General features: G+C 44.2%; 1 protein-coding gene across 1 annotated transcript in view; it reads right to left on the bottom strand.

The window, feature by feature from the left end:
* THSD4 (thrombospondin type 1 domain containing 4) overlaps window positions 1-23,719 on the bottom strand; it is a 595,645-nt gene that overhangs the window by 41,175 nt on the left and 530,751 nt on the right. The window contains exons 9-10 of the mRNA XM_076004516.1: window positions 4,076-4,251; window positions 1,504-1,600 (exon numbers count right to left, since the gene is read on the bottom strand). Of these exons, the coding sequence (XP_075860631.1) occupies window positions 1,504-1,600; window positions 4,076-4,251 (273 nt within the window). The remainder of the gene's footprint in view (window positions 1-1,503; window positions 1,601-4,075; window positions 4,252-23,719) is intronic.

Below are 23,719 nucleotides of genomic sequence, written 5' to 3'. Positions count from 1 at the left end.
AGTATTTTGCCATCCGACTTGGTTTCTCAGACTGTGCATTGCTCCTGGGAATGGCGTAAAAGTGCTTTGTTGGGCTGAACGTGTGGACTTGGAGTTTGGACCACACACCCACCCCGCGTGTGGGCACACACCTGGCTTTTTTCTGTAGGCGGCCAGGCGGCTCCCCCACCGTGCAATCAATCAGGTAACCCAGTTATCCAAGCCAAAGCCAGAGAAGGGTGGATGGGCCAGTCTGGCATCTGTCCCCCACTTCCTAGGACAGGCGTCCGGCCAGCCAATCTCTAGGCAGCATAGTAAGCACAGGGCAGTCGCTCAGCACAGGTTGAGGTGTGACTTGATCTCCCTACGCTTTCATTTCCTTGCTCTTAAGATGAGGCTCATAATAGTGAGTGCCTCCGTCTGCTGGGAGAATCAGAGTTAGTCTAAGTAAAGTGCTTAGCACAGCGTCCCGCACGCAGCAGGGACTCCGGGCGTGTGAGCCGCTATTATCGTTAATATTCCCACAGACCTTCCTGTTCCAAAGAAGGAAGAGATGGCCTGCGTTTGAGTGGTGGGCTCCGTCATCAATAATCTGGGATAAAATATCTGCAGAGCCACAAAGCTGCCCCATGGCCAGTGCCAACCCAGCGCCAGCCGCCTGCTCTGTGTGAGCCCACCGGGAAGACCCAGCGCGGATCGTCAGTGTGAACTCAATGTTCCTGTCTTACAGGTCAAAGTGTTACTAACAGAAGCAAAAGGGGAACAAGGGACAAGACAGAGAGTAGACAGATAATAGCCACCCAAAGATGTCCACATCCCAATCCCTGGAACCTGTGAGTATGTTACCTTTTACAGTGACAGGAACTTTGTAGATGTGATTAAATTCAGGATTTTGAGATGGAGACATTACCCTGAATTATCTGGGTGGGCCCAAAATAATGTCAAGACTCCTTATAAAGGAAGGGGGAGGAGGACGGGAGTTAGAGAAGACGTGCTGTTGGAAGAGGGCCCTCGTAGTGCAGATGTGAAGGTGCTGCCCTGCGGCTTTGAAGGTGCAGGGAGGGGCCAGGAACCGAGGGACGCAGGTGGCCCCGAGGAGCTGCCAAAGGCAGGGAGGCGCATCCTCCCCTAGGGAGGCCCCCAGAGGGAGCGTGGCCCTGCTGGCACCTTGATTTTGGCCCAGTGAAGCCCAGCCAGACTTCCAACCTCCAGAACTGTAACATAATAAATGCGTGTTGTCTTAGGCCACTAAATCTGAGGTAGTTTGCTCAGTAGGAGTAGGGAGCTAATGGAAAGCGTTTCAAAGTGTTGCACTGGAAAGGCAGACCCGGGGCATTCACTTCATTTCTGAATCAAGTCAATGAAAGGGTCGTCTCCGTGACGGCTCAGAGGGTGAAGGACGCTCTGCTAGGCCCGCAGGTTCTGTCTGTGTTGGCTGGGAGCAGAGGGAGAGGCACGGGGGGAGAGAGAGACGCTGCAGAAGCAAATGACCTGGGGTGTTTGGCAGCGGAGCCGGGATCTTACCTGGTCTCCTGCGAGGCGGCACCTGTGGGCTGATGGCGTTGTTCCCCATGATGACGTACTCGTAGTGGACCCCCGGGTTGGGCTGCTGGTGTATCATCTGCCGACACAAACGCCAAGGTCACGCCCTCCGCACCCATGCGCGGCCCCTTGCCCACTGGCTGGGGCTGCAACGGCATAGGCAGCGCTACCGATAAGTGACGGGGCTGACTCACGTCTAGTCATACTAGTGAGCCCGGGACAGATGAAGAGATTTCCAGATGGCTGTCGTTGGCTTTTGAAGAATGAAGAACTTAGTCTTTGAGAAAACCAGAAGAAAACTAGGCTAAGAGATAACATTTTATAATTCCAAATAGGAAGATGGAGCAATGGTGGCCGAATCGCTCTGTTGGTTCCCAACCATCCTATCCCACGGCTGAGATTTCTCCAGTGCTCTCAGAGTGTCCAGAACAGGTGAGCACGTTTGCACCGCAGGAGAACCTGTGTGGACACTAGGTGGCGAGACAGTGTCGTGCAAACGAGGATGAGACCTTGGCAGAGCCACTCCGGGATCCCGCAGGGCCCTTCCCAGTCCTCCCCTGGCCAGTGGGCCAGCTCCAGGTCTGCCCCAGCCCTCTCCCCCCTGCTGGCTCTCTGGGCCCCACCCCCGCCCTACCAGAACCACAGAGATGGGGACAGGAAAACAGGTGGAAGGGAGGTAAGTCTCCCTGAGTCACATTTTCAGAACCGGTGACAAAGACAGGTCAGTGACAGGAGGCTGCCCAGGGCTGTGAAAGTCAGCAGCTGCCTGTGGTCTGGGCCGAAAACACGACACACACGAGCACGGCGCAGCAGAATGAATTCCCCCCTCCCAGCTTGGGATCACAAAGTCCTTCTCGCCGTGGCTTCCCGGGAGAGAAGCAGGATGGTGCGGAAACAGAGCGGTAGGACAAGGAGCTCCAGCGCAAACAGGAGCCAAGCGAGGACACGCGGTCGTGCTTTGATATTTCTGTCTCCGCTGCTTTATAAGGTGGCTCTCCTGCTGACCTGCTGAGTGACCTAGAGCAAGTTCCCGAACCCCACAGGTTTTGATTTCGTCATCTGGAGATGGAGGAGGTGAGGATCACTGCCAACCTTGCAGGCCCTTCCTAGCTGCTGGCATCGCTGCGTCACTCCCGCAGGGGCAGGTCCCGTGCCTATTCCTGGCGTTCACGGCACAATCTCTCGCCCACTCCCTCCTTGTGGAATGGGTCTCGGTTCTATGAATCACCCAAGGGAAGGCAGACGTGGCAACACTGGGCGCCCCACTCCCAGAAACCGGACGCAGCCATCGGTGCTACAGGAACATGGCGGTGAGCACAGAACCCCCAAGAGGCACAGTGTGTGGCCTCAGGTTCCTGCTGTCTGCCCCTGATCTTCTCACTCCCCTTTCCAGCCAATCTGTGTTCGGTGTGAGGCTGGAAACCCTCCCTCGCTGTGTGCGTGGGTATTCTGCCAGTGCAAACCTCGTCCTGTCTATGACATTACTGTTGGCTCCGTTCCCAGACCGCCCACGGTAGGCCTCTAACAGCCTGAGTTTTTACCACTGATGCCATTCGAAACTTACCCTGCGTCAACCAACCAACTGGACAGTCCCAAAAAATACCCAAAATTAACTACAGTGAGGCTTTCTTTGTAATTTCCAGTCCACTAGGCCCAAGAGGAAAGGATGTAGAACTTTATAGGTGGAGAAGTAATGACAGTGCAATTAATAATATTTCTAAAACTCGGACACAGCAAATACTATGTGATTAGCGTGGCTTTGGGGACAGCAGGAGCATGTATATTGTTGGGTGAGCTCATTCTTTTTATCCTAACACCATTTCAAGTTTTTATTTATTTATTTATTTTATTTTATTTTATTATGAAGACACTCAGGTTTCATCAAGCTTTTATTTCTTGTTATCTTTAATTTCCTGATCTTTTAAGAAGACTGGTTCCTAGTGGTTTCCTCTAAACATAAGTGCCATTTTAAACTCTTGAGCAACTTAATTTACTTTCTATGAAACCAAAATATTAAGGTTCTGTCTTTTGTGAAGCAGCTTCTCTTATAGCGAAGCTCTCTATTGTTACTCAGGGCTTTCTAGTTTCATGGGGACACTCCAGAGCTCTCCTTTCCTCATTTGCTTGAGTTCGGAGAGCACTGGGAGCTGTGGGCAGTCCTGTCTTGCTTTGGGCATTTGCTTGCTTTTGCCATAAAAGGTAAACATGCCAAATTAGCATTATGAGGAAAGTGCCTGGAGGAGATCCAATGCTCATGAAATAAAGGATTTGCTTTGCCTCTGATTTGGTTCAACAAGTAAAATTGGTTTTACTGGGTCAATAAACTCCGAGGGTAATAAGCATCTGGTAGAGTTTAAGGTTTCTCTGAGCTAGATACACTCGGAGGTGAATGGCGAGGACGGACGCCAAGCAGTTAGGGACACCTCAAACAGGCTGCGCTCGGAGGATTTTACTGGGCATGGGCAAAGGTTTGTGGCTTGTTTGTTCTCAGTGTGTTGCTTAGAAGCAACAAGATACAAAATCCATAGAACAGTCCAGAAACATGCAAACTCACATAGACATCCAAGATCTCATTGGTGGGACCTTCGGCCAGAAAGGACTCTCCGGCAGTGCTTGAAATCTCATTTGGACGCTTGTAGGTGAACATCGTCCCTCCGCCCTCGTATTTTCCAGGACGGTCGATGGCCCAGTTCCCATTGATGATGGAGCGGCCGGAACGACTCCGCAAGGCTGTTGAGATAAACGAGACAGTCCCTCGGGTCAGCACAGGGCAGCACAGGAAATCGGACGGACCCCCCTGCACCGGCTTCTCCGTTCCTCAAGGTTTCTGTTAGGGGCCCCTATGTGCCAGGTGCGGAGCCAGGCCCAGGGCACCATCAGCCGTCTAGGCCACATCCCTGGGGCCTGCTCACTTCTTCCTCGCACTCTGCTCCCCGCCGTCACTTGGGCTTACTTAGGAGTGAAGGGTGGGGTGGTTTGGGGAAAAGGATGTGGAAATTGGGAGGGAAAGGAGAAAGAGGAGAAAGATAAAAAGGGGGAAGGGAAACCAATTTACATTATATACCATTATCTAGGTGAGAGTTTGCACACTGGCAGCCCATGGGCTGATTTTGGCCCATAGATGGGTTTAGTTTGGCTTTTGTCGTGTTTTTTTTTTTAAAATAATTGAGCCCAAATTTAAGAATGAAAAGATTTCACATAAAAAATTTAGAGTTCTAGCTTCTCTTATAAACCACGAAGACATATTAACATTGGCTCCGCATTCCCCCAGAGCAGCAATCGACTGGAGTTCAGGAGAACCGCCTCTTTTGGATGGAGCCTGCGCGCTCTGGTTTGCCCCAGTCCCCACCACGCCCCATCGCTCCCCACGGCTGAGGCTAACTCTCAGCTTATTACCCAGTTATTTATGAATATGGTGCTGTATCTCATGTATCATGCACACATTGTTCTTTTTCTCATAGAGTTTTTCTTACAATGCTCCCTACTTGTGTGTCTACTAAAAGTGGGAAAGCTAGACATAGACCAAGAGGGTCACATGATTTTCTATGTCTGGTGAGCTTCGTTCATTGCTGTTCCCTTCCTGACTTCTTGTGGGCCTTTGAGGCTGTGGGCTGTGGTAGACACTCCCACATGTGGGGTCAAATTTAATCCTCACAGTGTTGCTGAGCAGATGTTACGACCCCATGTTTCAGAGAGTGGATCAGAGATGTGAGGGAACTTGTTCAAGTCCATGAGGACTTGTCACTTCAAGTTCAAGTCTATGAGCTACAGGCCTGTAATTTAGAGTCTGCTCTCAGGAGGGAGATAAGAAAGGAGAGGAGGGTCAAGGAACAAGGTGTTGGGGTTAAAGGGAGAAGAAAAGGGCAGTGTCTGAGAGTAGAAGTTCTTCAGCTACCTTTGGCACCTGGGGAACCCCAAGCCAACGGCAGGTTGGGTTTAGAGAAGACCCTGTTTTGAGTGCCGCATACACAATGGCCCTGTGATGGCCACTGGCTCTTTGTACCTGCACTTTACAGGATTCCTAAATTTAACTTTTTATGATTGATTATGGAAAAATTGCAGACCCATCACCCCACTTTAACAACTGTCAACTCGTGGTTTATTCTGTTTTGCTCTGCACATCCCAGACCCCAACTTATCCTTAAAGTGTTTTGGTAGGTGCCACTAAAATATAAGGACTCTTTTTCTCAAAGCCATTGTCAGTAGTGCTTCTTACACAACAGGCCTTCCCGGACACCAGGCCTTCCCGGACACCAGGCCTGCAGAGCCAGAGCTGCTTGGGGAAGCGGACGAGCCTCCACCCGAGACAGCTTTTTTTGCAGTTCCCGGGCCGCCAGGCCAGCACAGGCGGGACTCGGAACGCGGGTCATGAAATCAGCTCAGCACGTGAGTGGCAGCAAAGGGCCAAGGGTGGAGACTGAGGAAGGACAGGTTCGGGGCTGCTCTTTATTCTTTATCAGCAACTGCACTTCTTGAGAGTGGTTCATACTGTGTCTCCATTGCCTCACTTCTCATTCATTCCTCCGTCATCCTCCATCTGACTCCTGCCCCCACAATCCATTTAAGGAAACTAAGATTCATGTCGTGAAGGTGTCCACGCTGCTAAGTCCAATGGGCATGTTCCAGGCCTCTTGTTCCTGGCTGTCTGGGCAGCACCTGGCCCTCCTCCAGCCTGCCCGACACACGCTCCCGCTGGCTTCTGGGACATCACACTCAACTCGCTTTCCTCCTGCTCGCAGGCTGTGCACTCTGTTTTCTCTTCTGTCTCATCTTTCTCTCCTGAGCCACTAAATATAAGACCTGCTTTGGGTGCCATATTCCTTTCATGAGCAATTCAGTCTGTGCCCATGACTTCAATTACCACAACCTACCTGATACTGCAACCACAGCAACTTCCAAGTTTATGTTTCCAGTGCGAACTCTGCCTCTGGCTCCAGAATTTTATATCTAATTGCCAGCTTCACTAGGATGTCTTGTCTAAAACTGAGCCCATTCCTGGCCTCCTCATTACCTCAGTGCATGATACCACCACCCAACTAATCACAAACCCAGGAGTCATCCCGGACCCCTCCTCTCTATATGCCTGTGTCCATCCCTCATCCAATTTTACTTAACCTCCTACACATTTCTTGAACCTGTCTGCTTCTCTTCATGTCCACTGCCATAATCCAGAGCCAGGCTATCAGAGGTCTCATATGGACTAATTCAGAAACCTCCTACTTGGCCTTCCTATTTCTCTTCTTCTCACCTAGAACCATATTTTCAGAACATAGATTAGATGACCAACTATGGCTCAAAATCCTTCAGTGGCTTCCTATTGCTCTAGGGGACAACACCCTGATCATTAGTGGCCTCCTCCCCCAGGCGAGGTGGCCCCAGCCTCACCTTGCATCACTCTTCTCCTATCCCTGTGCTCTGCTCCCTGGCCTTATAGCTCATCTACTACACCATGTTCCCTCCACAGTGCTATCCCTTCTTCCAGAAATCCTATTCATTATTTTTTTTTTATTTTTGGAGACAAGGTCTTGTTTTGTTACCCAGGCAGTGGCATGATCACAGCTCACAGCAACCTCAAACTCCTGAGCTCAAGCAATACTCCTGCCTCAGCCCTCTGAGTAGCTGGGCTATAGGCACACATCACCACGCCCAGCTAATTTTTCTATTTTTAGTAGAGATGGGGTCTTGCTATGTTGCTCAGGCTGACCTTAAACTCTTGTGGCCTCAAGCGATCCTCCTGCCTTGGCCTCCCAAAGTGCTAGGATTACAGGCATGAGCCACCACGCCTGGCCCTAAATCCTATTCATTCTTTTGATGTCAGCTTCCCCAGAGGAGTCTCCTCTCCCCTCCCCCACCCTGCCACCCAGTCGGGGCCTGTCTCTTCCCTGCCATGATGTAAGAGATGCAAGAGCCTTTCCTTCAAGGCATTTAACTCAGTTAGTACTACACCCATTGAGGAAATTATTTGATTAACGTTTGTCTCCTAGCATACTGTAAGCTCCGAAAGGGCAAAGACAGTGGTGTTTCCTCTGTGACAGCCCGAGGGCCCGGCATGGTGCTCACCACATAGTAGGAACGTAACATAGACGTAGCAGAAAAAGGCAAACAGCTCAAAAGAAAGACAGGCAAAGAATGATAAACAGGCAGTCTGCAGAAAACCAAGTACAAATATTCCATAAGGAAACGAAAAGATGCTCTGCCTTACTTATAATTTAAGAAAAGCAAATCAAAACCACAATGAGGTAATTTTGACCCCCAAGATTGGTAAACATTTAAGAAAATTTAATATTGCTGTCACTGCCAGGTGTGTGGGCAAGTACCCATAACAGGAGGAATGTCCACTGACTCAACCCTGTTGGAGGATGGTTTGATTACACTGTTAAAACTTTAAATGCCCAGACACTTTGACCCAAGAATTCTACTCCTAGGAAATCACTTGAGGGATAATATACTTTTATAGGCACACAATAGTGTTTGTAACAAGAATATTCTATGTAGATTTTTTTTAAAAAGAGAAAACAAACCCCCCACAAATGTCCATCAGTAGAGGACTCATAACACTGGATGTTCACACAATGGAAGACCAAGTGACCCTAAAAAGAATGACACAGGTCTGTGTGTCTGTGTGTGTGTGCGTGTGTGTGCGTGTATGTGTGTGCGTGTGTGTGTGTGTATGTGTGTGCATGTGTGTGTGGAAAGAATTCCATTACATATTTTTGAATGAAGCAAAAACTCAGAACAGTGTGTTTGGCAGGATCCTATCTGTGTATACTTTTTAATAAAAGCATATACATAAAATGGGTACGTAAAATATTTAGAGAAGGACAGTCATAAAACTGTGCCCAAATAGTTATACATATTCAAAGGAAATTTGGAGTCAGAATAAATCAAATGTCCTAACGTTTTAAAGAGTAAGAATTAGCCCCCCTTGGGCACAGGAACTAGGGTTTACACTGGGACGGGGATGAGAAGGGAGACATACATTTTCCATTCTGTATCTTTTTACAACTATTTAAAATTTTTTTTCCCATATGCACACATAACCTTCTTTGAAGCTTAAGCATTTTTAATTACTATAAAGGACACAGTACAAGCAGAAATACTCCTGTAGGGTACCGTTATTTTCCCTTTTTTTACAGCTTTTCCTTAAAATCCCATTCGCAGCATCAAAAGGTCAGAATTGAGGTAGGTTCTGGCTAAGATTTTACTGCTTTTAATAGCAAGACTGTAGAAGAGGTTATTATCTGGAAACCAAAAAGTATATTAAAGAACCATTTGAAATACTACAGAGGAGAAAGCTGCAAAGGCCTCCCTAGGAAATAAAAAATTGGGACCCTGAATCTTTTAAACATTTACTGCTATTACTTACATATCCCCCCTAAAGGTCTGGATGAATCTTCAACCATACAATAGCAAAGAATTTTTAAAATCCCTATCACATTTTTAGCAAACGTGGTCCTGATTCCATACGCTCACGGGTTGGCTTCTGAAACAGCTCCAAAACTAGCCCCCACCTGGTCTTGCCGATTGAAAACAGCTGTATCTACAATTTATGCACCTATAAGTAGTTCCAAGGCTAGCAGTGGTGTCCAGAACCACCTCACAAAAAGGTGCAGGTGGCTGAGGGCTATTGCGAGGGGGTGTTTGCCGAAGGTCAAGCTATGGTAAGGTTAGAAGGGCAACCTCACAGCTATGTCACTCTCATTTGACACTTGAGTTTTATTCCAGTTTTAGTTGTCAGTGCTGGGCATATGTTTTTGGCCTAAACTATTGGTACCAACAATGCCCTTCTCCAAGGTTCACATAAGAATAGCAAGCCTGGCTTTCAACCACTTCATCTCACAATCTTAATGCGCATTGTTGGTGATGACCGAACCACTTGTTCCCAAAACCAAATAAAGAAGGTGGTTTCCTTACAGCAAGCGGATCACTAGGATCTAGATGCCTGTTTCTTCCTTGGAAACATGAAGGTTAAGTGCTCCCTAAAAACAAAGTCCCAAGCTTCCTAATGTTTCAGCAGTTCTTAGAAGCTATCAGGGAAGCAGCGCGACAAACTGAAGGTCCAAGTGGGCAGACGTCACTGGCCTCCGTTACACGGCCGGCCGCAGGGCTGGCGCCTGGCTTCTTTGCCGTTTCCAGTCTAGTCTATGAGTTGCCACCAAAGCCCACACGTGGGTGTGAACCCACGTGGGAGGCTCAGAAAGTGCTAGCGAATCTGGATACCCGGAAAATGGAATACAACTATTCACTTCACACTGTACCACCTTGGAGAGGTCTGTGAAGTCCATCTTTATTTTCACCAACCTTCAACTGAAATTCAGCATTTCCTTTTGTTATGAATGTGACTTTGTCACCAATAGAAATCACATATATATTCATATGACATTACAGATGTCATATATATTTTGAAATATTATTCAAAAACTCATCACTATTTTGAAGTTAGGGTAATTATTAGACCCACTAGGAGATCTCCTAGTTTAATGTTAAAGAAGCAAATTGTAAATTTGTTTATAAAAAATATTTTGATAATTGCATTTCAGTATAATTGGTTTCCTTTATACTCTTATGCATTTTATTTTATGAGTTTAAATCATCGTTCTGAGAAGGCTTCCACAGACTACCATGGAGCCTTGCTTACATCTGGATATTTCTGTTTCAGCATCCTAATCGCAAAACTGTCCTTTCCTTCAGACCAAAATGGTAAACACATGTGGTGAATGCACAAAAATTCTGTTAAAACAAGAAAAACAAAGCAAACATTTCTTCGTAGGTAGACCAGGTCCAGTTGGATAAAATGTTCAAATTATGGTTCCTGTTAAACAAGTACACACACATCGCACAGTAATTTCTCAGTCAGATTCACTTTGGCATGTCGAGTTTGGGTATAATCGAACCTGTGTGGTTTTCTAAAACGTGATGTAACACATTTGGACTGAAAATCAGAGAAAGAAGGTTGGCTTTCTCTTTGGCACTATATAATCACAGGTTGTGAGGGGTTTAAATAAAGGGAAATGCCAAGGCTTTGTTCTTATTTCATTGCTAAATCACAGGTAAGTATGGCTAATTCTTCTTCTTTAGAACATTAGAACATTTGATTTATCCTGACTCCAAATTTCCTTTGAATACTTATAACTTTAAATAAAGTTTGTGTGTTTTTAAGCCTTAAATAATGTTTTTGAAATAGATCCCATCTATGGTTCACGTAAGAAAATGAACTGGGCAATAAAGTATTGGGAGGCTGCACAGTTCAGACTCAGCCCATGACTTTGGGAGCTCTTAGTTTGCTGGAGTGGTCAGGCACAAGCCAAGGCGTCGAGAACAGGGGAGCTGGTAAGATTTCCATGCGATGCGGAGGATCTCAGAGAGGGGGTGGCATTTGAGCAAGCTACACATCTGATAACGGGCTGATAACTAGAATCTATTTAGATCTCAGGAAAATCAGCAAGGAAAAATCAAACAACCCTATCAAAAAATGGGCAAAACATGAACAGAAACTTTTCAAAAGAAGACAGAATAATGGCCAACAAATATATGAAAAAATGCTCAATATCTCTAATCATCAGGGAAATGTAAATCAAAACCACAATGAGATATCACTTAACTCCAGTGAGAATGGCCTTTATCAAAAAGCCCCCAAACAACAAATGCTGACAGGGATGCGGAGAGAGAGGAATACTCCTACACTGCTGTTGGGACTGCAAACTAGTTCAACCTCTGTGGAAAGCAATATGGAGATATCTTAAAGCGATACAAGTAGATCTACCATTTGATTTGATCCAGCAATTCTACCACTAGGCATCTACCCAAAAGATCAAAAGTCACTTTATGAAAAAGACACCTGCACTCGAATGTTTATAGCAGCACAATTCAGAATTGCAAAGTTGTGGAAACAACCCAAGTGCCCATCAATTCATGAGTGGATTAATAAAATGTGGTATATGTATACCATGGAGTACTACTCAGCTTTAAGAAACAATGGTGATATAGCACCTCTTGTGTATTCCTGGATAGAGCTGGAACCCATTCTACTAAGTGAAGTATCTCAAGAATGGAAAAACACGCACCACATGTACTCACCAGCAAGTTGGTATTAACGGATCAACACCTAAGTGGACATATAGGAGTAACTTTTATTGGGAGGGTGGGAGGGGGGAGGAGGGGATGGGTGTATACAACTACAACGAGTAAGATGTGCAACATTTGGGGGATGGACACGCTTGAAGCTCTTACTCTAGGGGGGATGGGGGCATGGGCAATATATGTAACCTTAACACTTGTACCCCCATAATACGCTAAAATAAAATAAAATAAAATAAAATAAAATAAAATAAAATAAAATGACCCGCTTATCAGGACTGAAAAAAAAGAAGAATTCAGCTTTTCTAGATGGGAGCTCTTGCCTGTAATCCTAAAACTTTGGGAGTCTGAGGCAGGAATATTGCTTGAGGCCAGGAGTTTGAGACCAGCTTGAGCAAGAGTGAGACCCCTTCTCTACTAAAAATAGAAAAATTAGCTGGGTGTGGTGGTGCTCCCCTGTAGTCCTAGCTACTCAGGAGGCTGAGGCAGGACAATCACTGAGCCCAGAAATTTAAGGTTGCAATGAGCTATGATGATGCCACTGTACTCTATCCCAGGTGACAGAGACCCTCTTTCAAAAAAAAAAAAAGGAAAAAGAAAGAATATAGCTTCCTGCCTCCCAGTCTTCCCGTCAGTTCTGTCCCAGCAGTTCCCATTAAGGATCATGGTGGTGACCTCATGGAGTTGAGTATTAGGATTCTGCAAGAGGAGATTCTAGGATTCTACATGAGTGATTGGAACACATCAGAAAAGAAGCATCTTGTGTCTACAGCAAGGGAAGAAACCCCAAGAGGTGGGACCTTCTTGGTCCAAGGGAGGAAGGCTCTGGCAGTCAGGCGGGACAGTGTTTTTGTGCCCTCAGGGTGTACTGCAGCTGGGCAGGATAACAGCCACTTGCTGGGCTAGCATCACCCACCAGTACAGTCAGCTGAGGCTTAAAGCACTGATCATTTGACTATAAAAAGCAAAAATAAATATAGCACACACACACACATAAAATAAAACAGGAAAGTGCCCTATGAATAGAAAGGACTATTAATAAATCAACACTGCTGTGTAACTGGACATGTAATTCCATAGCTACATAGATACTATACTGGGTTCAATAGTGTCGTCCCCAAATTCAAATCCATCCAGATCCTATATATGTGACCTTATTTAGAAATAGGGTCTTTGCAGAAGGAGCCGAGTTAAGATAAGGTCATATTGGATTACGGCGGGCCTAAATCCAATAATGGCTGGTGTCATTAAAAATAGAAGCAATTTGGACAGACACAGAAACACACAGGGAGAATGCCACATGACGACACAGGTAGAGGGTGGAGTTAGGTGACCACAAGCCCAGGAATGCCAAGAGTTTCCAGCTAGCAAGCAGGAGGAGCTAAAAGAGAGGCTGAAACAGATTCTCCCTCTGAGCCCCGAGGAAGGAACCAACCCTGCTGACACCTGGATTTCGGAATTTTGGTCTCCCCAACTGTGAGAGAATGAGTTTCTGCTGTTTTAAGCCACTCACTTTGTGGCATTTTGTCATGGCAGCCCTGGGAAACTCGTACAGATCCCTGTTATCCAATTCACGTTAAATGCTTCAGGGCTGTAACATTTGGTGGCTGTGGACTGGTGGGCGTTTAGATCGGCTTGCAACTGAGTAAAACATGAGTATTTGAAGCCAGAGTTTGTATCGAATAGACTCAACATAAGTAGAGAAAAAACACAGAGTATAGTTCCAAATCCTTAGCCCCAAGCCTGTGGCTAAATTGGGAGGACACTGGTTATAAGCAAACAGGCTGACTCTCAACATCATGGGGCAGCCGATGTTTTTAATTTTATTACACTATGAACCAAAAATTTTTTCTTTGCTTTTACACACAGACATGCACAGGTATACACACAGACACATGAACACACACACACACACACACACACAGATGGCTTCCACACTGAGCTCTAAATACATGCTCTAATGTTTTCTTTTTAAGTATAAACACACACCCATACTCAGGTCCACTCCTGTTCTAGGCACTGTGCAACTCAAAGGCCACTCAATGCTGGAGATCTGGGTAATTTTTTTTAATTACAAAAATTGTTGACTAGACATAGGAAGTTTGAAGTATAAGCTCAAATCCAGTGAAAAGATGCGAGACTGTGAGGGAAATTCTAAGCAACCCATCCAGAGTTGTAGCCAACGTGGAGGCGTTGTCTCCGAGGTCTCCAAGATGATGGCAGGAGTCCACTCCTCACTACTGAACCGAAATGGCAGAAGCAGTTAATCTAAAAAACACAGGATGTACCTAGATGCTAATACAAGAATTTTGTTTTAGAGGCACAAATGAACCCATGCTTTGGTATTTTTTGAGTGTTATAACTCTAAGCAATCACTGAATATCAATTTCAATGTCTTTTGTGAGCGAATGTACAGAAAGAAATTCCTGTTTAATTATTTGAGTGTTGAGCTATTATTCTTGCATGTGATACTCCTCCAAGACTCAGCCACTTGTGTCTCTGGAGTTGTAAGAGTTACATATCTAATGATGGTAGCTTGTCCATCCACAAGTTGAACAGGTAGGAAACATTCCCATGACAATCATTTAAAACATTATTTTTAGATGAAAACAAATGGATACTAACTAGAACGCAAAATCACATTTGGAAGATAAAACATAAGATTTCATGGAAATGTGGGCTTGCAGTAGCATGACCTTGGGCTAACTCCTTACTCCCAGGGAGGTGTTAACCTTCCCAGGCCTTACTGAGAATGCCCAAGAGGCACTGCTGGAGTGGCTGTGTCGCTAGGCATCTTGGGAATTTGAAAATAGCGCTTCTATCTACCGCCAGGCTCCTCTGCAATCTCATTTTACTTTTTTTTTTTGTTTTTTTTGTTTTTGAGACAGAGTCTCGCTTTGTTGTCCAGGCTAGAGTGAGTGCCGTGGCGTCAGCCTAGCTCACAGCAACCTCAAACTCCTGGGCTCGAGTGATCCTTCTGCCTCAGCCTCCCGAGTAGCTGGGACTACAGGCATGCGCCACCATGCCCCGCTAATTTTATATATATATATCAGTTGGCCAATTAATTTCTTTCTATTTATAGTAGAGACGGGGTCTCGCTCTTGCTCAGGCTGGTTTTGAACTCCTGACCTTGAGCAATCCGCCCGCCTCGGCCTCCCAAGAGCTAGGATTACAGGCGTGAGCCACAGCGCCCGGCCTCATTTTACTTTTTAAAAACTTTTTTAAGGATAGAAAATGTCAAACATATTAAAAGTAAAGAAAGCAGTATGATAAATTCTCATGTATTGTCAACAAGCTTCAAGAATTATCAACATCCAGCCATTCTTATTTCATCTCTACCTCTATAATTGCTTCCTGGTCTTTTTACTTTTCAACAGTTCTCTTAGGCGAGGTCGTCTTGTTCTTTCCCCTGGAAGTACTTACTCACTTAAGACTCTAAGAATATAGTAGATTTTTTACTTCTCTGCTTTAATTACATTTCCAGTTGAGTTAAGGAATGCAAGGCGGAGCTCAGAATGGAATCAACTCCACCGTGGCATGCAGTGCACTTGGGGAATACTGAGCACCACGAGATGGTGGGGACCAGCGGGGGTGGCTGGGTCTAGAGCTGTGGTTCTCACCGTGTGACCCATCAGCATCAGCATCATCTGAGAACTTGTGGAACATGAAAGCTCTCAGGCTCCACCCCAGATCTCCTGAACCCAAATCTCTGGAAGCAGGGCCCAGAGACCTGTCTTATAAGCCATCCTGGTGATTCTGTTGCACACTCAAGTTTGATAACCTCTGCTCTAGAGACATGGGCAGCTTGAGATATGAACAATTGCAAGAATAAGGGGTATGATACCTAATCTGCTTTCTGTGAATACCCCTGTGCTCACTTGCGTGCACACACACACACACACACACACACACACACACACACACGCTCTCATGTAAGCATATTCTTATTTAAAATAGCCCCAAAACTTATTTCTATATGAAAAATGGGATACAAGCTTGAGGATGATATAAATAAGTGAAAATACCAAGGCAAAACTTGAGCATCCTTGTATTAACAGCTATGATTAATCTTTAATTCTGCTTTTAAATGTTATGAGTCACGTGCAACAGATACCTCTGAAGCTTACCCCTTTTAGCTCTTAACCCATCCTAAATCTTACCCCATGCCTGCACAGCCCTGCCAGGCACTTTCAGTCATTCAGCAAATAGTTGTTCAGCACCTACTGTGTGCTGGGCACTGTTTCAGATGCTGGGGATGTAGCAGTGAGCAAAACAGACCCCAACACCCACCAAAAATCTTTGCCCTCACAGGGCTTCCACTGCAGCGTTTATATACACTGTCTTAATCTCACACTCCTGTGGGACCGGGTTTTGCAGATGAGAAGAATAAGTTCAGAAAGATTACTTTGTCCACAGTCACACAGCAAGTTAGTATCGGAGCCAAGATTTGACCCCCAAATCTGCCTGATTCATTCTGTGGCCCACCCTCCTATTTCACACTGGAACAAGGACATACGACAGCAGGTGTGTAGGCACCGGGACAGATCAGTTTCTGCAGGTTCTGAAACAGTCAAGTACAATTATTTTTAGGTTTCACATTCATCCACAATCCCTTTTAACTAGCTAGGCCTGTTAAAACATCAATGCTGTCCTTCTGATGTAATATCTCCAGTCACTTCTAAGCTGTTATTAAAGATGGCTCAAATTATCTCTTTACATCTTGGCAGAAGTTGGATATGAATGTATCCAGGGTAGGGATGGGATGAGAAACTTAATATCTAAATTTAACTTTGATCTCCAAACAGGCGGCAAAGGTCACAGTAGTCATCTGATTCCTCCCTGATGGATACCCTGTTGTCATGGTGATGGGAGGAGATGGTGAAACATTACGACGACAAAGCCTTACATAGCTCTGTATACGATGTATACTTCCAGTCTGGATGGGAGACACTCAAGCATGAGATCAGTAACATCGAAGATTCTGCAAGGTTGTGTGGGTCAGCCTCTGTCTCCTTTATGGAACCCCGGGAGGCGATAGCTGCTGAAAGGGGCAGCAGTGTAGGGCAGGGCAGAGGGCCGCGTGGGCACAGTGACCTCAATACAGCAACCACTGAAGCCCTGCAGAGATATCAGGAGCTTGTTAGGAAACGATAAGAAGGACCAAGGCAGTTCAGTAGGACAGTTCCCAAGAGCCAGAGTGTAGCCACTACACAGCCCAGGACAAGAAGAATTTAATACTTGGCAAGGAGACCGTGTGAGCTTTTCTGCCCAAGGGGGTGAGGGGACCAGAGTACATGGGGTTCTAGAGATTGCGCTGGTGGCAGCTTAGATTAACGCTATTTCAGTCATAGTTTACTACAGTTACCTAACCCTTTTTAACTAAACTTCTCAAGTTGCCTTGGCTTGAGAAACTTGGGCTGGCTTATTATGGATCATAATATTAATGATGATCATAGTATTATGTTCATTCAACAGTTAATTTTACTTTGACAGATAGGAATTTGATGTTTTAAAATTTATTAGTTTCATCACCCTGGAAAATTCCCTGGTGCTACCAAGTTGTAGTCAAACCCTTCCCTAGCCCTTCCTCCCTGGCAACCACTGATCTGTTTTCCATGCCTACAGGATACTCTCATCGCCCCAAAAAGCAACCCCATACCCATTAGCATTCACTCCCTATTTCCTCCTCTTCCTAGTCCGTGGTAACTACAAATCTACTTTCTGTCTGTATGGATTTGCCTATTCTGGACTTTTTACATAAATGTAACCATACAATACGGAGCCTTTTGTCACTGGCTTCTTTCATTTAGTGTAATGTTTTCAAAGTTCATCCATGTTGTAGCATGGTTCAGGTACTTCATACCTTTCAATGGCCAAATAATATTCCACCATGTGGATATACCACCCATCCTTTCAAACAAATTTGGCTTGTTTCCATTTTTTTTGGCTATTATGAATAATGTTGCTTTGAACATTTGTATACAGATTTTTGTGAAGATACGTTTTCATTCTTCTTGGTATATACCTAAAAGTGGAATTGCTGGGTCATATGGTAACTCTGTGTTTAACTTTGTGAGGAACTGCCAAACTGTAATCCTACCAGCAATGTATGGCGGCTCCAATTTCTCCATATCCTCTCCAACACTTGTTATTGTCTGTCTTTTTTATTTTAGTTATTCTAGTGGCAGAAGAGAGGATAAAGTGGTTTCTAACTGTGGCTTTGGTTTACATTTTCCTATTGACTAATGATGCTGAACATCTTTTCATATGCATATGGACCATTCTTTGAGTCTTCTTTGAAAAATGTCGATTCAAATTATTTGACTATTTTAAAACTGAGCTATTTGTTTTTCTTATTGTTGAGTTGTAAGAGTTCTTTATATATTTGAAATACAAGCCCCTTATGAGATATATGATTTGTAAGTATTTTCTCCCATTCCATAAGTTGTATTTTCACTTTCCTTTCTTTCTTTCTTTCTTTCTTTTTTTTTTTTTTGAGACAGAGTCTCGCTTTGTTGCCCAGGCTAGAGTGAGTGCCGTGGCGTCAGCCTAGCTCACAGCAACCTCAAACTCCTGGGCTCAAGTAATCCTACTGCCTTAGCTTCCCGAGTAGCTGGGACTACAGACATGTGCCACCATGCCCAGCTGATTTTTTCTCTATATATTAGTTGGCCAATTAATTTCTTTCTATTTATACTAGAGACGGGGTCTCGCTCTTGCTCAGGCTGGTTTCAAACTCCTGACCTGGAGCAATCCGCCCACCTCGGCCTCCCAGAGTGCTAGGATTACAGGTGTGAGCCACCACGCCTGGCCTGTCTTTTCACTTTCTTGATAGGGTCTTTTGAAGCACAAACGTTTTAAATTTTGATGAAATCCTATTTAGCTATTTATTTTCTTTTGTTGCTTATGCTTTTGGTATAATAAAAAGAAATCATTGCCTAATCCAAGGTCATGAAAATCTACTCCTCTGCTTTCTTCTAAGAGTTCTAAAGTTCTAGACCCTTACATGCAGGTCTTTGATCCATTTTGAGTTCATTTTTGTGTATGGTATGAAGTAGGGGTCCAACTTCATTCTTTTTCATGTGGATATACAGATGTCCCAGCATGGCTTGTTAAAAATATTCTCTCCCTGTTTGGAAATCTTGTCACACTCATTGAAAATCAATTGACCAGAAATGTAAGGGTTTATTTATGAATTTTCAGTTTTATTCCATTGACTTATATGTCTCTCCTATGCCAGTACTATATTATTTTGATTACTGTTTGATTACCACATGAATTTTAAGATCAACTTGTCAATTTCTACAAAAAGCCAGCTGGGTTTTTAATAAGGATTATATTGAAAGTATAGATTAGTTTGGGTAGTATTGCCATTTTAACATTAGTAAGTTTTTTAATCCATGAACATGGGAGGCCTTTCCATGTTTTCCTAGGTCTTTTAAAACTTCTTTTAATAATGTTTTGTAGTTTTCAGTACACAAATCTTACACTTCTTTTGTCAATGTTTTTCTTAAGTATTTTATTCTTTCTGATGCCTTTGTAAATAGAATTTTCTTATTTTCATTTTCTGATTGTTCATCATTACTGTATAGAAATATAACTGATTTTTGTATATTGAACTTGTATCTTTCGGAACTTGTTTGTTAGTTCTAACAGTGGTTCTTTTTGTGTGGATTACTTTGGATTTTGCATTTGCACAATCATATCAGCTATGACCAGAGATCGTTTTATTTATTCCATTCCAATCTGGATGCACTTTATTTTTCTTGTGTAACTCCAGCTAGACCCTCCTGAATAACGTGGAATAGGAGTGGTGAGAGCAGACACCCTTGTCTTGTTTCTGATCAGTGCTTCACCAGTGAGTGTAATGTTGGCTGTGAGTAGAGGTCTATCAATTTTATGAATATTTTCAGAGCCAACTTTTTTGTTTCATTCAAGTTTTCTTTTATTTTCCTGTTTTAAATTTCACTGATTTCTGCTCTTACCTTTACTATTTCCTCCCTTCTGCTTGTGTTGGCATTAACTTGCTCTTCTTTTCCTAGTTTCTCAAGGTTGAACATTCCATTATTGATCTGAGGTATTTCTTCCTTTCCAATATGAACATTTAATGCTATAAATTTCCTCTAAGCGTTGCTTTACCTGCATCTCACAAATTTTAATGTGTTGTATTTTCATTTTCATTCAGCTCACAATATTTTCTAAGTTCATATAAAAATTCTTCTTTAATTCACGGATTGTTTAGAAGTGCGTTGTTTCATTTCCATGTGTTTTTTAATATTTGGGAAATTTCCAGAGCTCTTTCTGTTACTGATTTCCAGTTAAATTCCATTATGATAGGAAAAAAAAAACCACATTTATATTATAACTGTATTAAATTTGCTAAAATCTGTTTCATGGCCCAGAGTATGGTTTATCTTGGTGACTGTTCCATATGCATGAAAAAGAACATGTATTCTGCTGCAGTTGGGTGGAGTGTTACATAAATGCCAATTAGATCAAGTTGTCTACTTGTTCTATTGATTAGTTTGAGAGGAACACTAAAGTCTCCAGGTATAAGTGTAGATTTGTCTATTTCTCCTTTCAGTGCTATCAAGTTTTGCTTCATATATTTTAGAGCTTTGATGTTTAGATCCATATGCATTTATGGCTATAATGTTTTTCTTGGTTAATTTCTCCTTAATTCTTATGTAATTTCTTTCTTTATCACTGGTATTTTTTCCTTATTCTGAAGTCTACTTTGTATAATATTAATGTAGTCACTTCTGCTTTCTTTTGATTAGTATTTGCTATTTCCATGGTATACATTTTTTATCCTTTTACTTTTAATCTATTAATATCATTGCATTTAGAGTGAGTTTCTTATAGACAACATAGCACTAGGCATTTCTTTTTCAATCTAATCCAACAATATCTATCTTTATTGATGTTTCTAGACCATCTGTATTTACAATAATCATTGATTGGATTTAGGGCTACTATTTATTTTGTTAGTGTTCCTTTGGTATCCTTTGGTTTTTGTTCCTCTGTTCTCCCATTTCCTTTCTTCTTTTGGATTTGAATAATTTTTAGTATTTCATTTAATTTTTGGTCATATCTCATACTATTTTTTAAGTTGTTATCTAGGGATTACAATATACACACATAATTTTTCATAGTCTACTTAATATTTACCATTTCAAGCAAAATGTTGAAATTTCAAAAACAGCAATAAGGGAAGTTTTTCACATGCAGGGAATATAGGGGAAATTTCTGTATCTTCAGCTCAATTTTGCTGTGAATCCAAAACTAATGTAAAAAATAAAGTCTATTAAAAAAAGAATCTGAAGCCCAAACCAAACAAGATACAGTTCATTTTACTCTCCCTGTTTATATCTGCCACGTAAAAATACATCTACATCAATTGAAAGCCTCCCAATGTTATAATTTTTGTTTTCAATAATCATGCATATTTTATAGGACTTAAGAGGATATCACTTTGGCTTTTTTTTTTTAAAACCTCACAATAATCCTGAGAAATAGGTTAGCAGGTATAATGAATTCAATTTTAGAGGGGAGGAAACTGATGTCAGATAAATCATCTGCATTCACTCAGCTGGCTAAGAGTTGAACCAGGGCTCAAACCTATATTAGGTCCTCACTTCCTATTTCTTCCCCCCTTATTTCTTTGTTCCTCATATGTAAGTTATGGCTTTGATACAGAAAATGGATTCTTTGTGAAACACAAGGTACCATCAAGATCTGCTATGTACACTGCAGGTGATCAGGAAAAAGCTCAATCCAGGTTGGACATTTACCTTGTGAATGGACACCCTGCAAGCTTTCAGCAAGCAATAGCAAAGCATTCTTCCCTTTGGAGGCACCACAGTGAGCTGGACGAGGTGGGTCTTACATCACACACGGCACCAAGATAATAAGCAGACATCAACCTGTGTCTAGTTTCTAAGGCACTAGGTCAACCACAGACTGGCGGATGCTGTCCACGTTCCCAACCAACAAGGAGATTAGGTCTGTGGTCATTTATTTTGGCTCTCCTCCATTTGAGATTTGCTACTTCTATTTATCAAAACAATCAAGATTCCAACTACAGATGGTTGAGTACAAAATTCATTTCTGTGGAAACCCTATTTCCCTTCCCATAAATTGGCGATTTTTAAAAACTGTGTTCCTTGGAGTCCAAGAGATTTTCATTAAGTCTCCAGATCTCCAGGGAGTGTCCTCAGGGCTCATCATGGAGAAGAGGGTGGAATGGAATGGAGGGGACTCCTCCCTACTTCTTTGTTTGTTTTAAATATTTTAGATTATTTGAACAAATAATTCCTTGGAAGTAAAGACATTTGAAAACCTCCACTTCAGAGCACTGACTCAGCCCCCCGGGACGGGAGGAGCTTGAAGTTTGTCTGCTTTGGTCTAACCATCCACCCACCTTGAATTTACCAAGTGACATCCAGCCTGGATCTGAGCCGCTTCGGTGGCAGGGACTTTCCCACACCTCTAGCAGCTCATCCCACCGCTGATTAGTCCTAATGTTCCAGCCCTTCTGTAGACCACTGCTGCTCAAACTTGGCTGTCCAGGGCAATCACCTGGAGAGTCTCTGTTTTAAGAAGTGATGCCTGGGCCGGGCGTGGTGACTCACACCTGTAATCCTAGCTCTCTGGGAGGCCAAGGCGGGTGGATTGCTCGAGGTCAGGAGTTTGAAACCAGCCTGAGCAAGAGTGAGACCTTATCTCTACTATAGAAAGAAATTAATTGGCCAACTAATATATATAGGGAGAAAAAAAATTAGCTGGGCATGGTGGTGCATGCCTATAGTCCCAGCTACTCGGGAGGCTGAGGCAGCAGGATTGCTTGAGCCCAGGAGTTTGAGGTTGCTGTGAGCTAGGCTGACGCCAGGGCACTCACTCTAGCCTGGGCAACAAAGCGAGACTCTGTCTCAAAAAAAAAAAAAAAAAAAAAAAAGTGATGCCTGGGCTCCACTCCCAGAGATTCTGATTTAATTGGTTTGGGGTGCAGCCTGGGCAATGGGAGATTTGAAAGCTTCCCAAGTGATCCCAATTTGCAGCAAGGTTTGGGAACCATCGCCTTAGATGAGGTGAGATGAGAAGAGCAGCTTCCTAGCTGCTTCCTCCTGCGTCCGGCTATCTGGCTGGTGGGCATTTCTGCAGACCAGTGAGGTGCAACGCAGCGTGCTGGGACAGGGCTGCTCGCGCACGAGAGAGCAGAGCCGGCACCCCTTCCTCCTCCACACTCTGCTTCAGTGGCCGCCGCTTCTTCGTGGAGTCCCCGCTAAATGATAAAACGCGTTTTTTCACCTGGGTGCTGCTGCTAAATTCTTTCCCCCACCTGGAATCCGGACACCAATTACTAGTTCCTGGCCAAGGCCTACCGGCCCCCGGCAAAGCAGGCTGGCGGGGCCTGCGGGCGATCCAGGCTTCTGTCTCATAGCGTTTTCCAGGCCACAGAGCGACAATCCACACACCTTATTTCAATTATTCCCCCCCCCCCCCCCCCGCTGCCCTCATTCCTATCCTGCTTTTCAGGTGAGAAAGTTGGATTTAGAGCAAAGCAGAGGCGTGCTCCCAAACCGCACAGTGGTAAGCAGCGGGCTTGGGGACGCGATCCATTTAGCGCTCTTTGCAGAGGCCACGCGACCCCCCACGAGTCCGCACAGCCCACCGAGCCAGGGCCAGGGCCTCACAGGACGGAAACTCTCGGAGCGCTGCTGATTCCCGGGGCTGGGCTCCAGGGCCACCCAGGCTCTCGCGGTGTGCGCACCGTGACCACAGCACAGGGCTTTGCCACAGCGCTGAGAAAACAGGCCACGTTTCAGAACAACGGCACGTGCCCCTCCTCTACATGCTGACAGAAGCTGTGTGGTGACTTGAAACCTTCCCTGGAGAAAGGCTGCCATGCGCATGGCTGAGCCAAAGGGGAAAAATCATCTCAGAGAATGGCAACCGTTTGGTAAAATTTCCTAATCCATTCATGACGGGGCCCTTCCTGCACATACATGTGGTGTCTTATTCTCCTTTTGGTTCCTGACTTGCCTTTGCCCTAGGACTGGAAAAAGTCTCTTCTAGCAACTGACTCTTTGATGATCGTTTTGGTGTCTAGCTCAGCTCT

The sequence above is a fragment of the Microcebus murinus genome, chromosome 6 (genome assembly GCF_040939455.1).
Source record: "Microcebus murinus isolate Inina chromosome 6, M.murinus_Inina_mat1.0, whole genome shotgun sequence".
NCBI lineage: Eukaryota > Metazoa > Chordata > Mammalia > Primates > Cheirogaleidae > Microcebus > Microcebus murinus.
Note: the sequence above shows the minus strand (reverse complement) of the source record. Positions and strands in the feature narration are given on the sequence as shown.